General features: G+C 42.7%; 2 protein-coding genes across 4 annotated transcripts in view; one reads left to right on the plus strand and one right to left on the minus strand.

Annotated features, from left to right (window-relative positions):
• ak6 (adenylate kinase 6) overlaps positions 1-7,041 on the minus strand; it is a 7,648-nt gene extending 607 nt beyond the window's left edge. The window contains exons 1-6 of one of the 2 annotated variants that reach the window (XM_077561878.1): positions 6,938-7,041; positions 6,763-6,835; positions 2,163-2,237; positions 1,659-1,717; positions 587-732; positions 1-14 (exon numbers count right to left, since the gene is read on the minus strand). The exon at positions 1-14 is cut by the window's left edge and continues 607 nt beyond it. In XM_077561878.1, coding sequence (XP_077418004.1) covers positions 1-14; positions 587-732; positions 1,659-1,717; positions 2,163-2,237; positions 6,763-6,796 — 328 coding nt within the window. In that variant the 5' untranslated portion in view covers positions 6,797-6,835; positions 6,938-7,041. Of the gene's footprint in view, positions 15-586; positions 733-1,658; positions 1,718-2,144; positions 2,238-6,762; positions 6,836-6,937 lie in introns of both variants that reach the window. The other variant, XM_077561877.1, reaches the window with a different exon arrangement.
• rad17 (RAD17 checkpoint clamp loader component) overlaps positions 6,999-22,500 on the plus strand; it is a 70,998-nt gene continuing 55,496 nt past the window's right edge. For both annotated transcript variants that reach the window (XM_077561874.1, XM_077561875.1), the window contains exons 1-3: positions 6,999-7,164; positions 7,316-7,363; positions 9,258-9,485. In XM_077561874.1, coding sequence (XP_077418000.1) covers positions 9,360-9,485 — 126 coding nt within the window. In that variant the 5' untranslated portion in view covers positions 6,999-7,164; positions 7,316-7,363; positions 9,258-9,359. The remainder of the gene's footprint in view (positions 7,165-7,315; positions 7,364-9,257; positions 9,486-22,500) is intronic.

The raw sequence follows: 22,500 nt of genomic DNA on the forward strand, positions 1-22,500 counted from the left end.
TTTCTGTGTAGCCCCTGTCAAGTATCACATTAAAGGGAGACCAAAGGTTATGTTACAGAGTGAGACATCCAGTTTCAGGATACATATCTATGCAAGTCACTGGCATTGTAGGGGTTTGTCTTTTTGCATAACGTTTGGCAGTAAAAGAGTTAACTCTTTTCCCTCCAAAAACGTTAATTGACGTTAAGGACACGCCCACCGAGTACCGCCAATAACGTCAACTACGTTTTTCCCTCCTCAATCGGCAGCGCAACATCTTATGTGAATGGGGTTGAAATATAATAAACACCCACCAACTATGGCTAGCAGATGGCAGCATTGTTTCTCTTTTCTCTTATCAAATTACATGAAAACATGGCGGATTTTAGGAAATACAACATTTTCCAGGATGACGTGAATGATCAAAGCGTTTGTCACATTAATAGTCTTCAATCTTTTTTTCTTATTTTTTTTTTTAACATTTTCAGGTTGAAATGCTATTTCAATTAATTTACGAAGTAAGTCTGTAAAGAATGTTTTTTTTTGGAACATACTATATTAGGCTGCTGTCACGGTGAATGTTCACAGAGGAATAAGCTAAGGGTACCTGCTTTCTAGCCGTGTGTACAGACGAGTATTGTCTGTTCTGAGGACAAAGACAATGTGAAACCAGCGTTCAGGGAAGAGATCACAGCCATGATAGTCTATAATCACACCTCCATGTGTCATCTTCTCTTCCAGCTCATCCACCACCTGCAGGATCAAAGAATCGTAGCATTTAACCGTTAAAATACATACAAATACGAATACAGCGCAACATTTGAAGATGTATTATTGTTGCTTTGGGGTCTACAACCTTTTTTCCACCCTGAGCTACTTTTAGAAAAAAAAAAACACTTGCAGAGGTGGGCATCATCATTGACTGGAATTGATGAATGATGGAAGTGCCCACCCTTTGGCGTGTGCTTCAGCACTTGCAGCGAATGATTGATAATGCAAAGCCTTGAAAAAATACACAGACTGAGCACAGAGTGAAGCAGGATTACTTCTGTCGATCGCGGTGAGTACACACGGTCCTTCTCAATCCATGTATTTTAGATTTGAAAGTGGTAAAACGGAGTGGATTGCGGATGTCAAGTCCCAGCTTTGTAACTCCCTGCCATCAGGGCATTCAGAATTTCAGACGCTCTGCTCCCCATGACCATGCTGCTGAGACGGGCAGGTGGAACAGTCAGGTGGATGGGGGAGGATTATTTAAAACTGCATCTTTCTGGCGAAAATTGTGGCCCCATCATTTAAGTTGCCCATCCCTGATTTATAAGAACCAACTCAATCACTTAACACAAGTATAGGGCAATATATTTCCCACAGATTTGAAATCTACTTGGGTGGGTGGACTCAGGTGGGTGGACTCCGGGAGCGGGGTGTTCTCATGATCCACAAGTGAGTGACAGTGAACTAATGTTACATGCGGTATATCTGATGGCGACACGTTTTAAAAAAATATATATTTTAATTAAATTTTCTTGAAATCTACTTGGGTGGTGGCCAGTTTACTTGGGTGGCTCGCCCAAGTATTAACATGGTGTGGGAAACCCTGTGTATCATACATTTAATCAAGAGAAATGGTACTGGTTGGTGATCTGCTGTAAGTTAAAGAGAATTCATGCATGGCTCACTCTGTCTTCATCCAAAATAGGGCACTGGTAGTCTTCATCATAGCCATCATAAAGATCTCCTGCAAAAAGAAAGTATGTGAACAATAATACAACCTTATATCGATATAACATCCTACACAATTTATATGAATGTGTAAAACAATGCAAGCTGTGACTAAAAGCATGAATCAAGAATGCTGTCTTTTTTTTTTAAAATGGAATGGACTGCTAATTATATAGCGCTTCTTTTAGCTATAGTGCCCAAAGCGCTTTACAAAGCCATCCATTCATACACCTGTGGTCGGCTGCTGCCAGGTTCACTAGGAGCAAATCGGGGTTCAGTGTCTTTCTCATGGACAATTTGATGAGTTCACCAGGAGTGAGAATCAAACCCACAAACTCACGGATGGGAGACGACCACTCCACTAAGCCATGCCACCCCGTTACGAAACCCATCAAATCATCCTCTCTGAGCGCCATTTGATGTCAAAATAAGTCCTTTTTTACCTTCCTGAGCCAGCTCACCTATGTTAACATAGGCAAGGCCGGTCCGCTGAGCTAGCTCCTTCCCCAAAGTTGTTTTGCCAACACCAGGTGTCCCTACAAGGAAAAAAGGGATAGCACTTAATAATTACTATAGTTACTATACTGAAAGTGCAAGATGATGTCCACGGCTGAAAGAAAGAAGACAAGAAGATTTGTAGTTACGTTCAATAATGAAGAAAAAAAAAGATCAAGTGTAAAGAATGTGGAACGCTCATTTGTGGAATGAATACGATAAATTTGAAGAGACATCTACAGAAAGTACATCCCGAGATGTCTCTAAGGTACATTGGCTGCTGTTGCTAATGTTGTTATAGCATTAAACTGTGGCAAACTGAAAAGAATTGTGTGTAACATAATTTAGTAACATACAACATGATTACTGAGGTTCTCAACCTTTTGCAAAGTGTGAAAAATATCAGGTTTTTAATATTTTTAAATTTTATTTGTGTACAGACGCTCCCCTACTTACGAACATTCGAGTTGCGAACAACGGTACATACGAACATTTCTGCGCGTACAGTATGTCGAAAAATGTTTGGAAAGAAATGCTGTAAGTTAGATTTTGTATTGCGCGTAGTGCTTCTTTCCACCGCTAATACCGACGACTGGCGCTGTGAGAGCTCATTGGAGGCTGAGCAACGTGGCGAGGAGGAGGAGGAAGAAAACGCCGGTCCCCATGAAGCAGGAAATAACTTTTGAAGCCGATTCCAGCGACAACGAAGAATCTCTCATGATATAAAATCCTCCTCTTCCTCCTCCTCCATCATCTCCTTAAGCATCGAGTACATCTTCCAAAAGTAAGTTAAACTTCATTTTATTTATCTTATTACGTACATGTACATACTGTGTGTGTGTGTCTCGCTCTCTCTCTCTAACATACGTAGTACAGTACAGTACTGTACGTATTCTCTCCATTTTATTAAGATTTTTTCAGTACAAACCCATGCAGGTTACTTGTACAAGCCTTAAACATACTTATATAAACCTTCAATATACTTATATAGGCTTTAAACATAAATTATAATACAAAATATAGCACTGAAGCAACTTACGAACAAATTCACCTTATGAACGATCGTCCGGAACGTAACTCGTTCGTAAGGTGGGGAGCGTCTGTATTCATTTTATTTTTAAGGGCTACAAACAACAAAACAATCCAGAGGTCTCCAGATATTGCAAAAAGAAAAAAATAATAGTTATATAGGTTTTACACTACGCAACATGGCAACACAGCGGAGGTAAACACAGCCAGTGGAGGAACCTTCTGGTAGTTTTCGCAGTAAGCAAACATGAAGCCTTCATGCTAGCGTCATGTAATAGTGATAATGTCATGTCAGTATGAAAATATTTTAATGTGGAAAGCAGAGACCGTGTAAAGGCGACTTGCAGTGTATGCAAAGTGAGCATTTCACATTGCGCGCAGCCAATTCTCTCCCGTTCGCTGAGAACGCGCAGGCCATTGGGGATCAATGATGAATTGCATTTGCAGTATAATCGGGATTTGATAAGACACGATTACGTAATCGCAAAAGCTGCAATTTAAATGGTCAAACGCGGAGCGGTGGAAGGGTGGCGGGAGCAGGCTTGTCATCACTGTAACTAAAGCCTGGCAATGTAGGTGCACGTAATTTTCAGTGAGTTTTCTGTCTCATAGAGACCTTGAGACAAGTGTCTAACATGTTTGACCTGTTTGATCTTGGTTATAAGAACTGCCAGTGACGGCCCCTGTAGGCAAAGCAAAGAAACCGCCTGTGATGAAGCACATAGGGACTTGGAAGTAGGCTTCCTTCAGATAGAAGTGAACAATTCCCCTCAGCAATTGTCTGCAACACGTCGGCCATAGTCACCATGCAGAAGGATAACACCTTGAGGTATCGGTTGAGGCCACTCAGGTCTAGGATAGGGCAGAACCAGTCTGTCTTTTGGGGAACGAGGAAGTAAGAGGAGTAGAATCCCCCTGGATGCGCCAAGGGATCCACTGCTTTGATAGCGGCTTTGGCAAGGAGGGCTGCTAGCTCCTGATCTAGAGCCAGGGCCCTCGCCGGGTCGTCAATAGTGTTGTTCCGATACCACGGTATCGGCAAGCACTAACACGGAACATGCCGATACCATTATTTCCAACGCCAATATAGGACTTTAAGTACATCATCTTGTGTCTTGCTTGACATTCACTGATGTGACGTGTTCACTGCATGCCGAGCAAAGATATCCTATTGGCCCTTGTAGGTATCCGTACGGTACCGGCATCGGCCAATACTACAAAACTGGGCATCAGAATCGGTATCGGGGCAAAAAAAAAAAAAAAAACGGTATCGGATTCGGAACAACACAAGTCGTCGATGACAGTTTCTCTGACCCGACTAGAAAGAGGGGATCCAGAATCCTGTACCCATCGGTCAAGGTCAAGATCAGCCACGGGTGAGAGCAAAGTGAGAGCAGCCCAGCAGCTGAGCTGCTGACAGGAGAAGTAGCCGATGGCTGGCCCCACGGCCTCAATCCCTGGACCACTGGGATGAGACGTGGAGTGGGCAGACCGGGGCTGACCGGGAGGCACGCGGGTAGAGGGACAAATGTCTGTGACGGGTCTCCGGGAGGGTCGCTGAGCATCGGAGCCAAAACTGCTGCAGTTTGCGACCGAGGGGTGGCTGGGAGAGCAGCCCCTGTAGACACAGGAGAAGCATTGAGCCTGGCAAGGCTGGGCGCCTGGTGTCACAAGCATGGACTGATCATTCCAGCATCTGCAGCGAACGGAAGAAATGTTCGGGAACCACAGGGAGGCTCCGTAGCGCCCTCCTAGAAGACTCCGCCAAGGGGGACTGAGCCAGCAAGGCGCGCCTGGATCAAGAACAACAAACACCAGCCATATACCACCTCTGCCTCATTTTGAGCCAGGAAAAACCCTGCATTTGATCAAAAATCTAATTTACAATAAAATGCTCTTACAAGAACACGATCAGTGTTTATTTGAACAAGTATGTGAACATAAAATGGGGGTGCTCTTATAAGCGAAGTGCGCATCTCGACTGCACGGTACATTATGGGTAGCGGCGTGGTGCATTGTGGGTAGGCTAAACTACCATACGGTCATTGAAAATGAATTGGATTTAATGGAACGAGTTCTGATTTCTAACATTGTGGTATACAGACTTCGGGGGTTGACTTGCAAGCTTTAAGGTGTACAGTTACGCAAAGACTGTAACCACTCTAATCTCCGCCACTCAAATGACGATTAGTTGGTAGCCTTGTTTTTTTTTTTCACGCATGCGCAAACGTGATGCGCACTTCGCTTATTTTGAAACCTGTTCACACCACTTCTGGTGCACTACTGAACTGACTGATGTTAACTTGCAAACAGTAAACATAGGAGGATTTCCCATCATGCTTTGTTGCCATTACTAGTAACACTTGTGATTGTGTTATGCCTCTTTAATGTGTTATTTTTGTACAGACAAGGTTTAATATAGTTACAGTGTTATTTTTTCTATTAGTGGATTAGTTTTGCTACTTTTGCTATTACATTATTGTAACTTGGTGACACCTTTAGTTACAAAAGCAGGCAATTAGTGCTATACAAAATAGCCTATGTAGGAAGCATTGGAATTACAGTTGGTGGCAATGCCAAGCATGGGCGCAGGAGCCTATCCCCGCTGGCTGCGGGCAGTAGGCGGGGTACACCCTGAACTGGTTGCCAGCCAATCGCAGGGCACATAGAAACGAACCATCCACACCCACAAACACACCTATGGACAATTTGGAGTGTTAAATTAACCTGCCAGGCATGTCTTTGGAATGTGAGAGGAGGAAACCGGAGTACCCGGAGAAAACCCACGCAAGCACGGACTCGATCTCACGTCCTCTGCACTGGGAGGCGGACGTGCTAACCAGTCACCCACCGTGCCGCCCAATCAAAACATTCTCTGCTTAAATTGTTTGAAAATGGAAGCGCTCTGTTGAGTTGTCCTATATTTTGAGGATAAATGGGTCTGAATGTGGCCAAATATTATGTAGTTGATTTCATTAATGAAAATGAAGATGGACGAAGCCATTATTGCTTGTCAATACTCGTCGTCACTTAATCGATTAGGTGCCACACAGCCGCTTGTAAAGCATTCTTCTAGTTTTGAAATCGGAAAATGTTACGTCATATTAAGCAGCTACTTTACTTTCCTTACACTTTAGCATGTGTGATTTTACAGATTTTTTTTTTTTACATACGCTATGTATATTGTATTTAGCGATAAGTTCAGTGTTTGAATGCAGTTCACTTGTTTACATGACATGTTTCATGCAACATGAAATGTTGAATGTTAATTTCTTACTGATTTACAGATTAGTATAATACATAAACGCAATTAAATTATTTTCCATCGTTCAGCCCTCTGTTGCCATTAAATCGATGTTTTCACAAAAAGCAATAGCTGATTCCGATGAAACCAATCCATGTTGTACTGCTGACTACCAAAAAAATGAATAAGGTAGAAACAAACTTTTTGTGATGAAAGAGATTGAAGAGTTAACAGTCTTAAACAAAGCCACAAAAGACCCACAACTAATTAGCGGAGAGGCTTTAATACTGTACCTGTTATCAGGATGTTTGGTTGTCTCATTTTCATTGCTGGCTAGCGCCCAACACGTGTCCAATTTACAAAAACCTGGGGAAAAAAACAATAATAAAAAATAAATGAAATAAAATACATGCTACGGTCTTTGAAATATTGTCTTAAATATTTGAGGTTAGTATTTAACATACAGACCTGAAAAGATGACGCCAGGGGTTGTCTTGCTTACACTGCCGTAAATTGATGTGTTACCCCAGTTTACGTTAACCGTCGTGAAATTTACGGCAATCCCCGTCAACAGAGTTTAAAAAGGCTGAGTACCATGCGTTATCGCAATAATAAATGTTTGAAATACTACCTTCTTTTTCATTGACGAATTTCATTACATAATATGTGGGTGTGACTAAAGGTGGTCGAATTTGGTAAGTTTATTCTTAAATTACTTAGACATAAGGTAATATACTGTGTGAAATGTAACCAGCGTAAACTATGGGGAATGTGGAGTGTAACACGATGAAGGCAAATGCTCAAAAATGTTATTGTTCAGACTGTGTTCTGCTTTCTGTCACGCAGAACTTTGTTCCCTCAATGTCACTGGAAGAGAATGTTACTTCAAACAGAGTGAGTTTGAAAATTCCTGTTTCGTAGAAGATGTAATAAATTTGAATGCAATATGCTATTAATGGACGTTTTGACCATTTAAAAGATTCTGCAGGTGACTAGAGTCCTAATCGCATTGACCACCAAGCTCAACTGAGTTGAGGTGCTTGGCTCCAGATGGCTTGGTTTGGCCATCTATTATGGTTCCTCTATTTTACTTTGTGATAGTGTTTAAAATAACATGTAAATGTACTGTGTGTGATAAATAAATACAAATCATGTTGGCCCATTTAAATATAACCACAAATACTTATACAAACCCGATGCCAATGAAGTTGGGAGTTGTGTTAATTATAAATTAAAACAGAATACAATGATTTGCAAATCATGCTCAAATTTTAAGTGAATACGATACAAAGACAAAATATTTAATGTGCAAATTGATCAACTTTATTGTTTTTAGCAAATAATCATTAACTTGGCACATTCCAAAAAAGCTGAGACAGGGTCATGTTTACCAATATGTTACATCGCTTTTTTTTATTATTTTTTATTTTTATTTTTATTTTTATTTTTTAAACAACATTCAATAAACGCTTGAGAACTGAGGACACTTAATTGTTGAATTATTTCCCATTGTTGCTTGATGTACAGCTTCAGCTGTTCAACAGTCCGGGGTCTCTGTTGTCATATTTTATGCTTCATAATGCGCCACACACTTTCAATAGGAGACAGGTGTGGACTGCAGGAAGGTCCAGTCCAGTACCCGCATGATTTTACTACGAAGCCACGCTGTTGTAAGACGTGCAGAATGTGGTTTGGCATTGCCTTGTTGAAATAAGCAGGGGCGTCTATGAAAAAGACGTTGCTTGAATGGCAGCAAAGGTTCTCCAAAACCGGTATGTAGCGTTCAGTATTTAATGGTGCTTTCACAGATGTGCCAATGGCACTAACACAGCCCCATACCATCACAGATGATGACTTTTGAGCCATTCCGGATAGTTCTTTGGCTTGGAGGACACAATGTCCACTATTTTCAAAAACAATTTGAGATGTGGACTTGTCAGACCACAGAACTCTTTTCCACTTTGCATCAGCCCATCTTAGATAAGTTCAGGCCAAGAGAAGCCGGTGGTGTTTCTGGGTGTTGTTCATAAATGTCTGAAGTGTTCCTGAGCCTATGGTATCCTTACACATTGATGTCGGTTTTTGATGAAGTGTCACCTGAGGGATCGAAGGTCACAGGCACTCAATGTTGGTTTTCGGCCTTGCCATTTACATGCAGCAATTTCTCCAGATTCTCTGAAACTAGTGATGATACTATGGGCCGTGGATGATAAAATCCCTGAATTCCTTCCGTAGGTTGAGGAACATTGTCGTTAAATTGTTCGACTATATTCACACGTGCTTGTTCACAAAGAAGTAAACTTTGGCCCATCTTTTTGAGAATAATTGTGCAATTCAGGGAAGCTCGTTTTATCCCCAATCATGGCACCCACCTGTTCCCAAGTAGCCTGTTCACCTGTGGGATGTTCCAAACATGTGTTTGATGAGCATTCCTCAACTTTCTTAGTCTTTTTTGTCACTTTTGTGCCAGCTTTTTAGGAACGTGTTTCAGCCATAAAACTCTAAGTTAATTATTATTTGCTAAAAACAATGAAGTTTATTAGTTTGAATATTAAATATAATGTCTTAGTAGTGTATTCAGTTAATTATAGGTTGAACATGATTTGCAAATCATTGTATTCTGTTTTTATTTGCATTTAACACTGCGTTCCAACCTCATTGGGATTGGGTTTGCACAGCCCGTACTTATGGTTTTACACCTTTTGCGTGTGTGTGTGTTTTGTTACTAAGTAAACAACTTGTATAACTGCCGTAATGAATTTTTTTTGAAATGTGATCTTTCTTGCAGACAAACCTTTAGGTGGATCCAGCTTTCATTGATTTGACTGCACAGAACCTATTTAATTCTCGAAAGAAAAGGAGCCAGGTTTTGGGCTCCCAAATTGAATCGATGAGGCCTCGCAAGAAGAAAGGAGACACCGGCAGCTCAGACCCTCGTACAATATACTTACAGAAACACTCTTGCCATAAGGAACAAGATGAACCCTGGGTGGACAGATACATGCCATGTTCAAAGGTATCCATACATCCATACATCCCTCTCTGCTCTATGCTCCTTATTTTCACCATTAACACGAATACTTGTTCTGGGGCCTCAATTATAAAGCACACATACGAACAAAATGTTGCCAAAACTCTTCGAACGGACATTTCTGCTCCAAAGGTGGTATTTATAGAAAATAAACTGAACGTGAAACTTTATGCACCGCCACGTCAAGTCTGTACATACCGTAAGCAGTCCGCAAATTCTGGAGTTATGGGAAAACAGTGACACACGCAGCTTTGTGGTGCATTTCGATTCCTCAAACGCCATGTATGCTGGATGTTGGGTTACATTACTGTTTGCTTTGCTCCAGACTTGCTCCGATTTCTCAAGCACGCGGGGTAGAAAGCACGCGAATGAACTGAAACATTTTAAACGCCCGTCTTCTCTCATTGATAACCTATCTTAAAAAAGCCTCATGCAACAAATCATATTGATGACAACTAATGTGGATACGTACTGCGTGCATTACATAATTTCACTCGCCCCCTGGCACAAATGCCATTACAGTATAAAAGACAAAATAACTCGACTTTATTTATAAAGCACTTTAAAACTAGCATTGCTGTATACAAAGTGCTGTACATGGAACAAAAATCAGTCATGCAGTAAAGATAAGTAAAACAAAAACAACAAAGCAAACATTACAAGTAATTAAAGTTTACATCAATAAATTATTAAGAAGTATGTAAGTGAATAAATAAAATAAACATCAAATTCTTAACACACAATACAGAGACACCACAAAGCACTTGAGGCAATGCTAAGTCTCATGGTGAGCCAAAAGCCAAAGAATATAAATAGGTTTTAAAAGTAGATGGAGAGGGAGATTGCCTGATATTTTGCGAATGGTCGTTCTAAAGGGAGAGACCGGCAACTGTAATGGCTCGATCCCCTTTAAGCTTCCGCTTTATCCTTGGTACCTCCAGTTATGTCTGGTCTGCAATATATTAAACGCTGCAGTCAGATCTATCAGAACGAGACATACATAGTCTCCAGTGTCATTTGCCAGGAGGATGTCATTAAAAACTCGTAACAGGGCTGACTCCGTGCTATGCATGGGTCTTAAAACCTGACTGGAAAACCTCCAAGATGTTATTTTCATCCAAGAAAGTGTTTAGTTGCATGTGTACCACTTTTTCCAAAATGATGAAAGGCATCTTAGAAATCGGCCTAAAATTTGACAGGACACATTGATCTAGTCCGGGTTTCTTCAGCAGTGGTTGCACCACAGCATGTTTAAATTGTTTGGGGACTACGCCAGAAGACAGGCTGCTGTTGATAATAGCCAAAAACAATTTACCGATACTCGGGAAAACCTCTTTAAAGTAATGAGCGGGAACAGAATCATATGGTTTAATCTGGCGAATTACATCTTCTAAAGAGCTCAAGGAAATGGCTTCAAAAGAATTTAGCACCACCGAGCAAGGAACCTGAACGGAGGGGTCAGAGGTGATGTTCTTGGTGGTGAGAGCTCTCGCTTTGGCAATCTTATCAATGAAAAACTGAAGGAAACTATTGCACATTTCAGGGGAAGAGTTTGTGCAGGTAGGCTGAAGATGATGAGTACTGAGTCAATAGTTTTGAATAGTACATGTGGATTATGACAGTTTGCCTGAATAATATTTGACAGATGTTATTTTTTTGCCTCTTTTACGCTGTTCTGGTAGCAGCCCCAACAGTCTTTCAAGATTTGATGAGAGACTTCCAACTTTACTTTTTTTCCATTTGCGTTCGTTCAGCTTCGCGACATTCCCGTTTGGCTGCACGTGTTTATTCATTGAACCAGGGCTCTGGTCTGACTTTTGACCACACGGTTTTAAATGGAGCCACTGAATCTAGTATATTGAGGCAGCGTGAGTGGAACCACGAGATAAGTTCCTCTGTGTTTGAAGTGGGGATACAAGGCTCATCAAAGGCATCACAAAACTGACCAGCAGTGAGAGGGTTAAGAATTCTGCATCTTGACACATGGGCAGTTTTAACAGCAGCAGCAGGGTGAAAACGGACATCAAAGTAAACAGCTAAATGATCAGACAATACATTGTCCACTATTTTTAGGTTTGACACCGGGAGACCATAAACAAGAGCCAGTTCTAAAGAATTACCTTTTTCATGTGTGGGACCAGACACACATTGCACTAGATTAAATGAGTCAATAAAGCTTAAAAAGGCCTTAGCCAACGTTTTTTCAGGACAGTGAAGGAATTAAGGAATTTTGTCCTCTTTGCGTGTTCCAAAAATGAAGATAGATTTAATGTAAGAAAAATACACCTTTGCAAAAATGATTTTTTAATCAATCAGAGATCTCTGGACAGATAACAGCCTCTATCATCACTTAAACATCGTGGGATTCAGAGCGTCAAATGTGCTTCTTCCGGGTGTCGAACGGCTTTTATAGTTTAAGGACCTCCTCTCTTTTATTTGTAGACAAAACATATCTCTGAGTACTTTTCCAGAGCAGATGGCGTAAACAAGGTCAGATTTGGGTGTGTGTTCGGGACTGAATATGTTACTGTATATAGTTGAAGGTTCTATTTTTCCCCATAACAAAATCTCACAAATAAGTTGAACCAAATTTACGGTGGCCGTGACTGATGAAGAAAGTAAAGAGTGTGTGTGTGTTATTTCAAAGCAAATTTTGTTTTCAAGACCGAAATGTGCGTGTACAAAATAAAACAAGGAATTTTGGACCAATCAATGTGCACCAGCCCAAGGTCAGACCATACCGAGATCAACACCTTCTGCTCTACTAAGGACACAAAGCATTTCGACAAGGTTAATATAAAGAATTGGGATGTTCATAGTGTGTAACAATGGTTAATAAAATATAATGAAGAATTAAAAATGCTACAATATCTAACAGCACACATGAATATTAAAGTCCCCCATAAAGAGGATATGATCACATTTCGGCAAGAAGATTTGCAAAGTTGGTTAGAAAGTCCTAATTGTATTTTGACGGTCGGTAAATGACACAGCAGAGTGTCAGTTTAGCCGACTTCAAGGAAAGTGGCTTCAAAGCTGCTAATCGATGTAGTAAATGACATCGTTAACATTTTAAATGTTCTTTAAAAATAGTCGCCGTTCCTCCACCTCGGCCCGACGTCCTCGGTGCGTCCAAGTATACACAGCCAGGCGGTAGCAATTCAATCATAGTGGCGGACTCACCGGCGACAATCCAGGTCTCCGCCAGGCAGAGGCAAGTTGTTGGAAAGGAAAAACTCAAAATAAACGTTTTGTTTGTCAATGACCGCGCATTTAACAGCGCAGTCCTTGTGGGAGCAGCAGGGGTGCATGGCTCTTCTGTCCGGCGGTCTCGGGGAAGTTCCTTTAGAACCCGGTGATCGGCACCGCATCCATAGCGTGGAGGGCAGCACGTTTGAAGCTTTCCAGGTGAGCCGAAGATCGGTAGCAGCCAGGAGTCGACAGGGTCCAGGATACGCCACAACGGAGTACATCAATGTGTTTGGGAATGAGCAGGGGACAATGTTTGGTGCAGCGCCCGTTTCAGCTTCACCAGCTGGCCGCAGGCGTTTTCCCCGGCGCCGCCGCTTCCGCCGTGGAAGAAGCACGTGAACGCAGAAGAAGTCGGCTGGAATGTCAGCCAGGAGCGGGGGCAACGTTTTTTCCTAACCATGCTCGAAGGCACTCGAAACTCCGACGTTGTGTTGAAAGTCCAACAAGGACTCTCGATCGTAGATGAGTAGCAACTCAGTACCGTACCAAGCACTGTTGACAGGAGATTAAAGTGAATGAGACACGAAAAAAAGTCTCCCTTAAAGCATTTTTAAAGAGTACAAGTACAGAAGTATTAGATTTTTGAATTCTTACTGCAAGTCATTTTAGAGAATTTTGACATTATCAATACCCACACATTATTGTGTTCAATGATTATATATACATAGAATCCAACAAATGAAACAACAGACTCTCTCAGACTTTTTCCATTCTTTTTTAACGAGCAGTAGAAAAAGGGTAGTTTTACAAAATTCTGTCTTTTCGCCCAGTGAACGTTCGTTGCTCTCATATCTAATACGGGGCATTGGTGTAATGTATTGGTGGTTTTGCATCAGTAAAGTTGTTTCCAAGTTTGAAATTTACAATAAAGCAGAATCAGATGTCCCCTGACCCATCCCAGTTGAAAAAAATGAACAAGTATACTTGTCAATGGCAGTGAATAAGCTAATTGTGGGTGCAGATAATATTTAAAATAAAAAATACATGGCTGCCGCAGGATTTTGCGCACAATAAATGCACCTTTCCTGTACTTGGGATAACACACACTGTATTTAGTGTCCCCATCCTTTGTGTCATCCTGGATCCGGTGTGCATTTTCATTAAAATGCAAGGATGCCAGGTAGGACCTGAAAAAAAAAAGGCATGAAAATGTAATAAATGTTAGATCATTTTTTAAAATAGTGTCTCCCAAATTAAGATATACAGTGCTGCTCAAAAGTTTGTGAACCTCTTTCCAATTGTTTTAACCTTATTTTGTTGTTCAATCTGAACCATTACATTTTAAATGAAATAACAGGTGTGGGTTTAGCATTTCAATTCATTGTCTTTTTTATTTTATTATTTTTTTTAAATCAATTGTGTAGTCAAAACTAAATTAAAAACAGTTGTTGGTCAATTCGGGTAGGGGCATAATTAAGTGAACCCTGAGCTGCATTGCTTAAAACAAGCAGTCAAGTAGGATCAGGTAGGATAAATTGGTAGCTAAACTAACCACTGAAATGGACCAAATGAAATGAGAGAGGTTTAGCGAAGAAACAGCATCACTGACTGAAACAGAGACCACATCACTTTAGTATTACCCAGGTGAACCCATACAGGTCAGTCATGCTGAGAGGAAGAGAAATCTCAGGTGACCTCAGGAAGTGGGTCGTAAAAGCACATCTCTCTGGAAAAAGCTATAAAGTCATCAAAAAAAAGAGCTTCATTATTTCACTGTGAAGCAGATAATCTACAACTAGAAAACACTGAAAATTACTACAATCCAGCCTAGAAGTGGATGACCTTCTAAAATATCAGCAAGACCCACAAGACAAATGACAATTCAGGTGAATGCCAACCTGTGCATCACATTGAGGGATTTGCAGACCTCTTTTGCTGCATCTGAGACATGTGCATGCTTCAACAATCAGAAGAAAAGTCAATCGACAAGGCTTTCATGGAAGGCTTGCTAGGTAGAAGCCTCTGCTCACAAAAAAGATCAAAGCTACCCATCTCAACTTTGCCAGAGTACATCGACAAACCTGAAGCTTTTTGGAAGTCCCTTCTGTGGATAGATGAGTCCAAAATTGAACTGTTTGGTCACAACTAAAACATTCATGTTTGGTGAAAAGTCAACACTGCATACCAGCAAAAGAACCTTCACCCTCAAGTGAAGCATAGGCGTGAGAATGTGAAGCATGGTGGTGAGGTGAGAATGTTAAGTTCTGGGCTGGCTTTTCATCCTCAGGACCTGGACAACTCCACATAGTCCAGGGAATCATGAATTCAGAAAAATATTGTGAAATCCTGGATCATAACCTGAAGACATTCTTTGTGAAGTTATGGCCTGGTAGAAGATGGATCATGCAACGTGACAATAATCCAAAGCATTTCAGCAATACAACCAAGTGTCTGTCTGAAGATTCATGTTCTGGATGTGCCCAGTCAAAACCCTGACTTATTTTTTTTCAAAATACTGTGGTGGGACCTGAAGCGGGCAGTTTATGCTAGACGCTCATCCAACCTCTCTAAATTGGCTGCAAGGAAGAGTGGCAAAAAATCCATCAAAGTAGATGTGAAAGACTGATAAGTCACGAAAGAAAGTGTTTGGGTGTAGTTATCATTGCAAAAGGAGGTGCAGAGTCTGATTAAGTGAGAGGTTCACATACTTTTGCACCCATGAAATCTGAGTTTTTTCTAAATCCACAGCTTTTGTTCAATAATGAATGACAATATTATCATTCTTTTTGTTCAAGTCCGTTATTTTCAATGTCAGCATTGTAGATTGGGGTATGACTAAACATTTAATAAGGTTATTTTGATATTTTATACGAAAAATCTGACCATGCCTGCAGGCTTCACAAACTTTTGAGCAGCACTGTACATACTGTACCTCCACAGCATCGCAGTGTAGTTGAAATAAATCATCTTCGGTGCAAAGTGGTTGAGGAGCTGTGAAATGCCTCAAGGTTGGATGTTTGGTGCTCATGAGAGAGACGCTTGATGTCGTCACACAATCCCTGGGAGAGCAGGATCTTCTCCATCTCTGTAGCAACATTTGTACCTTTTAAAATTATAAGAAGCATATCAATTTCTTTGGTAACTAAAAATAAAAGTTTGTTGAATAGGCGCAATGAAATTGTAATTTATACCATAATTTTGGTACCACATGAAGGCCGCATAAGTGCTCTAACTTTCTAGATTGTAGTTCTTACCCATTTTCTTTCTCTTTTCATAATGGCTGCCAACTGATGTTTTGCCGTGGGTGCTGTTACAGTCGGTCTTTTCTGTTTGCTCCTTGGCAAAAGCATGGTTTTGTGTTGCACATTATAGCCCAGTAAATGCTTCAGGGCCAGGAGCTGGTCAAACGAGTCTTCCTCGAAGTGTGCGCTGCACAACACCGGCGTTGGAGTTGGCGTCCATTTATCTCAAGTCCGTTGTACTTGCTTTGTCCATTTTTCGTAAAGAACTCCGTCTTTGGGGAACCAAAAAAGGCTCACGCCATCCTCCCTTGGATTAGAACAAAATCCCGCTAAGCAACGAGACGGCATTGTAGAAATTCAGGAGGCGATAAAACACACAGCAACAGCAAGCTAGCAGCGGCAAAGCAGTGACGCTGTCTTCCTGTCTTCTGCTTATGTCATATCCGATTCGGGCGCTGGCAGCGCGCCACTGGCCAGATTTTGTGCGGGTAATTTAAAAATCTAGAAATACTCTGTTAATATGTTTTAATTCGATGAGTCACTCATTTTGTTGTATATTTTATATTGTTCAAAACAACATATTAAAAACTGTCCTGAGCTGTCTCATACACTTTAAGGGCGCACTCACACTAGGGCCATTTCTTTACTCTAACCAAACCGTGCCGACCAGTTGCCTCCAAAATATACGTCATCACGTTGATTCAAGCAAGAAGAAGACATCATCATAGGGGGACTCCACTTCATCATCAGACCAACGTAAGCCCTTTGCTGCTGCCATCTCTTTGCTAGGGACGCTTTAGTTGTTGTATGGTCGGTCGCTCGCTATATACTGTACATCGCACGTACGTACGTGACGTCATGGTTACGTTTCGCGCGGCGACTAATCACCGCGGCTGTGCTCATGTGCGGCCAACCTTACCGTTTTCTGGCCCACCTCTCCCAATCGTGCTAAACTGGGGATCGGAACCGCAAAGCGATTGCGCTCATACTCCCGGACTTTAATAGCAAGCGTGCTTAGGCACGGTACAATGGCCCTAGTGTGAGTGCGTCCCAAGTCGAGAGTCGCCGAACACACCGGCGGCGCACTGTCCATGGCCGGGACGAAAACCACACTGCTCCTCCTGAATCCGAGATTCGACTTCCCTACGGACCCTCCTCTCCAGCACCCCTGAATAGACCTTACCTGGGAGGCTGAGGAGTGTGATCCCTCTAAAGTTGGAATACACCCTCCGGTCCCCCTTCTTAAAAAGGGGGACCACCACCCCGGTCTGCCAGTCCAGAGGCACTGTCCCCGATGTCCACGCGATGCTGCAGAGACGTGTCAACCACGACCACCCCACAACATCCAGAGTCTTTAGGAACTCCGGGCGGATCTCATCCACCCCCGAGGCCCTGCCACCGAGAAGCTTTCCAACCACTTCAGTGACTTTGGCCCCAGAGATAGGGGAGCCCACCTCCGAGTCCCCAGACCCTGCTTCCTCAAAGGAAGGCGTGTCGGTGGAATTGAGGAGGTCTTTGAAGTATTCTCCCCACCGATTCACGACGTCCCGAGTCGAGGTCAACAGTACCCCATCTCCACTATACACAGTGTTAATGGCGCACTGCTTTCCTCTTCTGAGATGCCAGATGGTGGACCAGAATTTCCTCGAAGCCGTCCGGAAGTCGTTTTCCATGGCCTCACCGAACTCCTCCCATGTCCGAGATTTTGCCTCAGCGACCACCGAAGCCGCATTCCGCTTGCCCAGCCGGTACCCGTCAGCAGCCTCCGGAGTCCCACAGGCCAAAAAGGCCCAATAGGACTCCTTCTTCAGCTTGACGGCATCCCGGCATCTTGACGGGTTCGAGGATTGCCGCCACGACATGCACCAACCACCTTACGGCCACAGCCCTGATCGGCCGCCTCAACAATGGAAGCGCGGAACATGGTCCACTCGGACTCAATGTCCCCCGCCTCCCCTGGGACAATGGAGAAGCTCTGCCGGAGATGGGCGTTGAAACTCTTTCTGACAGGGGATTCTGCCAGACGTTCCCAGCAGACCCTCACAATACGTTTGGGCCTGCCTGGTCGGACCGGCATCTTACCCCGCCATCGGAGCCAACACACCACCAGGTGGTGATCAGTGGACAGCTGCCCTCTCTTAACCCGAGTGTCCAACACATACGGCCGCAAATCCGATGACACGACTACAAAGTCGATCATCGAGCTGCGGCCTAGGGTGTCCTGGTGCCAAGTGCACATATGGACACCCTTGTGCATGAAAATGGTGTTCGTTATGGTCAGTCCGTGGCGAGCACAGAAGTCCAATAACAAGACACCGCTCGGGTTTCGATCGGGGGGGCCATTCCTCCCAATCACGCCCCTCCAGGTCTCACTGTCATTACCCACGTGAGCATTGAAGTCTTCCAGCAGAACGAGGGAGTCCCCAGGGGGAGCGCTCTCCAGCACTCCCTCCAAGTACTCCAGAAAGGGTGGGTACTCTGAGCTGCTGTTCGGTGCATAAGCACAAACAACAGTCAGGACCCCAACGTACAATGTACAGGCACCTAGCCGGGGGGCAATGAGTATGACCACACCTGCTCTGCGCCTCTCACCGTGGGCAACTCCAGAGTGGAAGAGGGTCCAGCCCCTCTCGAGAGGATTGGTACCAGAACCCAAGCCGTGTGTGGAGGCGAGTCCGACTATATCTAGTCGGAACTTCTCAGCCTCGCACGTCAGCTCGAGCTCCTTCCCTGTCAGAAAGGTGGCATTCCATGTCCCCAGAGCTAGCTTCAGTAGTCGGGGGTCGGACCGCTAAGGCCCCCGCCTTTGGCTGCCACCCAACTCACTGCGCACCCGACCGTTTTGGCCCCTTCCACCGGTGGTGAGCCCATGGGAAGGGGGACCCACTTTGCCTTTTCGGGCTGTTCCCGGCCGGGCCCCATGGGTATAGGCCACCAGATGCTCGCCTTTGAGCCCCTCCTCCAGGCCTAGCTCCAGAGGGGGGCCCCGGTGACCCGCGTACGGGCAAGAGAAACGAAGATCCAAAGTTTGTGTTCATCATTGGGGTCATTTGAGCCATGCTTTGTCTGGTCCCTCACCTAGGACCTGTTTGCCATGGGTGGCCCTACCAGGGGCATGAAGCCCCGGACAACATAGCTCCCAGGCTCCTTGGTACACGCAAACCCCTCCACCACGATAAGGATATGACTCACGGAGGGGGACAAGATATATATATATATTCTTATTACTCGCAAGGAGAATGAACAGAGACGTGCAGATCACAATCTTCTACCCATTCTGACACATTCTGTCATTCTTCCTCTTTTTGTTCGATTGACTTATTACATGGACATTACTGCTCTGAGGGGTTTGGGGAAATGCGTAGCAGCAATGTGACAATCATTTACAGGAATTAGTCACTACACAGACAACAATGCAAACATTTCAAACATTCCTTAACACTAAAAGCTTCTCAACCAAAAAAATGTTCCGGCCACTTGTCTTGTGATGAGGGCACAGTTCCTGTCTTGTGATGAAGCTCCGTGACTGCAGTCGACTCTAACTCGTACAGTTCAAACAGAGGTCACAATGTTGAAGAAATTCACAACGTTGAATAAATGCTTTGCAATTAATAGACTAAATATGGGATAATTAAGATACATTTATCTAACATATCCCCCTTGTTTATCACATATTTGCTCAAATTCTCATATCACCTATTAGTCACTTCAGTTAGATTTTCGACAGTAGGATCATTTAAACCATACCAATAACATGTGTACAGTGGTACCTCGGAGTTTAAACATAATTCGTTTCTGCGAAGTGTTCAAAGTCCGAATTGTTCACAACCTCTGAATCTTTTTTCCAATAGGAAATAATGTAAATGCAATTAATCCGTTCCCAAGCTCCAAAAACAGAAAATTCCTTTTTTAATTTCTATTTGTTTTTTTTACATTTACACCCTGTACAGTATTTAAACAATAAAAAATACCTTACCTTTTTTGTTGTAGTGTGATGGTATCAGTGGATGATAAATGCTATGTTAATGCTTGCTTTAGTTCAGTGCAGAGTTTTTGCATTTTACATTGAGCATATTGTTAGACTAGTAAGCGGTCCTTGCGTGCGTTGTTTAACGTCAGGCACGTTGTTGAAGAGCTAAGGGGGGTCCTCGTGCCAGTATTTACAGAAGTAGTCACCTTAGTTACAACGGCGCGATAATGTCCTTCCTAATTCCACTGTGGTTCGTAGTTTTGTCATGTTTTTCTTTGCTGCCACTGGCATTGTTATCTTTCTTTGGGCTCATGGTGAAGAAAATTGTCGTGGAAAAACCTAAATGCGCTTGCGAGTATGGAGCACCTCCGGGAATATTCACGATCTGACTGGAAATGAGCAGTGCATCGTCTCAACTACTGCAACGTGAGCATTCTGCATTGCTCGGCTTCACTCGGCTACCTGTTTTCAAGGTACATTCGGCTTAGCTTGCTTTGCTTGGGTGTTCAAACTCCGAAAATGAATTCAAACTCCGAGGCATTTTTTACTCAGATTTTTTGGTTGAAGTCCGATTTGTACAGGTTCTGAAACGTTCAAACTCCGAGGTTCCACTGTATTTGTTAAATAGGCAAAATATTACCATCATAGAGCATAACATAATATTTTTTTTTTTCCATCATAAAAAACATATTAGTGAGATAATCAGCAGCACAACAATATAATCCAAAGTGTTGTCGATTAATGTGTTGTTGTGTATATTGTCTAATGTTTGTAATCCAGTGTGCACAATGTCCGGTGCTTCTGTATGTAAATATGGGATAATTAAGATACATTTATCTAACACAAATAAATAAATAAATAAAAATATTTTAAAAAAGAAACATGTCAATAAAGTCCGTCATAAACGTTCACAATGCAATCCACACAGCCGTGGTGATGTAGGATCAAAATACATAAACTACACATTGGGAATAACAATAGATACTAATAATAATAACAACAATAATGAGGCAGCCTATTGATCGCCTAACTCAATTTCTCTAGTGCATTAGTAAAGTCTGAGTAAAGACAATAAAATTGGTGAAATTATTTTTTTTAATGCTCACTTAGTGTCAGACCAAATTATTATTATGTTTGTTTGTTTTATCTGCCATTGCTTTTATTGGCGATCCCAGTACTGATGCTCAATGTAATGGCATTAAGTGTCCAATAGGTGGCACCTGTGCACTAGACTTGAAATGGAAAGTGTTATGTTCATGCCAGGGTGTGTGTGTTTGTGTGTGAGTTGACTGAAGTAAACGCAAGTAAGATGCACGACGAAACCTCAGTGTTTTTTGAACCTACAACACTTATACAACATGGTGTCAGAATGCGGCGATCCTACTGTGAGTATAAAGTAAGCGTTAAGCAGTAAGTGTTGAGTGGAGTAGATCCGCCCGGAGCGTTTGTCCCGTTTGAGTGGTCGACGCGAAGATAAGCTAAAGCTAAGAAGCGCACGGCTAGCGCTAGACGCCGGAGGAGGATGGAAATGACAGATCAAATACTCTCCATCTCGCCCGTTAGTAACTCCGATTTCCAAGAGCCAAGCTCATGGCTGCAGTGGATAAGACTGTTTGAGCTATTCAGACTGGCGTCGGGTCTCAACGGAAGATATGAAGTTTACCAAGTTAACTCCCTCCTGTACGTGATGGGCGACAAGACTGATGATATTCTCAGCATGCTTCCACTAACGGATCAACAGAAGGCTGTCTACGCAGAGGTAACGAGAGCCTTTGATTAACTCTGACTGCCAACCGTTTTCAGAAAAGGGATGCTGTGGGTGCCAGCTGATTTAAGCATTTTGACTGATCTCTCAAGGTCCACAGAAAATTTTGTGTTTGGACTATGGAAACACACATACTACCAAATGAAAGATTGAACTCTCATCTTTCATCAGAAAAGTTTGTTTCTACCTTATTCTGTTTTTCAGTAATCAACAATAGGAAATGGTTAGTTTCACCCAAATGCTCTGTTTTGGACCAAAATACGGAGAAATCAAGCTTTTTGTGAAACGATATTATTTCATGCACTCTAGTGAATTTGACATTATTTTTTTCCATGAATGATGCCACAAACACCTAAACAGTGCTTTACTTCTGTAAAACACTACCACCAACAATGAAAAAGTGTTTTTTGATAGCAAAATACGTTTATTTACATTCAACAGTGTAACAATTTGACAAAACAATTTGGCAAACTATTTACAAATGTGTGCAACCGTGGTACTATTTACAATTGTGTGGATGTTTCAACTACAGTTTTTCTTTTTGTGTAACACTCCATTCATGGTGGCATCGTAGTCCAGAACCAGTGTCTTCTCCGTGATCAGACTGTACCCACTCCTCCGATGGTTATGGATTGGACTCGGGGTACTCTTCATCGTCCGATTGAACGTCCGCCTGTGCAGAAGTGCTCGGTTGTGCACTGCGTTTTCCGGCGTTACCATCGCTAGCCGGTGAGGCTTTATGACGTGATCATAGCCGCCGCGTCAACGCTTCCAACTTCGGCGTCAACCTCGGAGTCACCATCATCATCATCGTCGTCATCAATGTGCTCT

The sequence above is a fragment of the Vanacampus margaritifer genome, chromosome 3 (assembly GCF_051991255.1).
Source record: "Vanacampus margaritifer isolate UIUO_Vmar chromosome 3, RoL_Vmar_1.0, whole genome shotgun sequence".
In the NCBI taxonomy this organism is placed as follows: Eukaryota; Metazoa; Chordata; class Actinopteri; order Syngnathiformes; family Syngnathidae; genus Vanacampus; species Vanacampus margaritifer.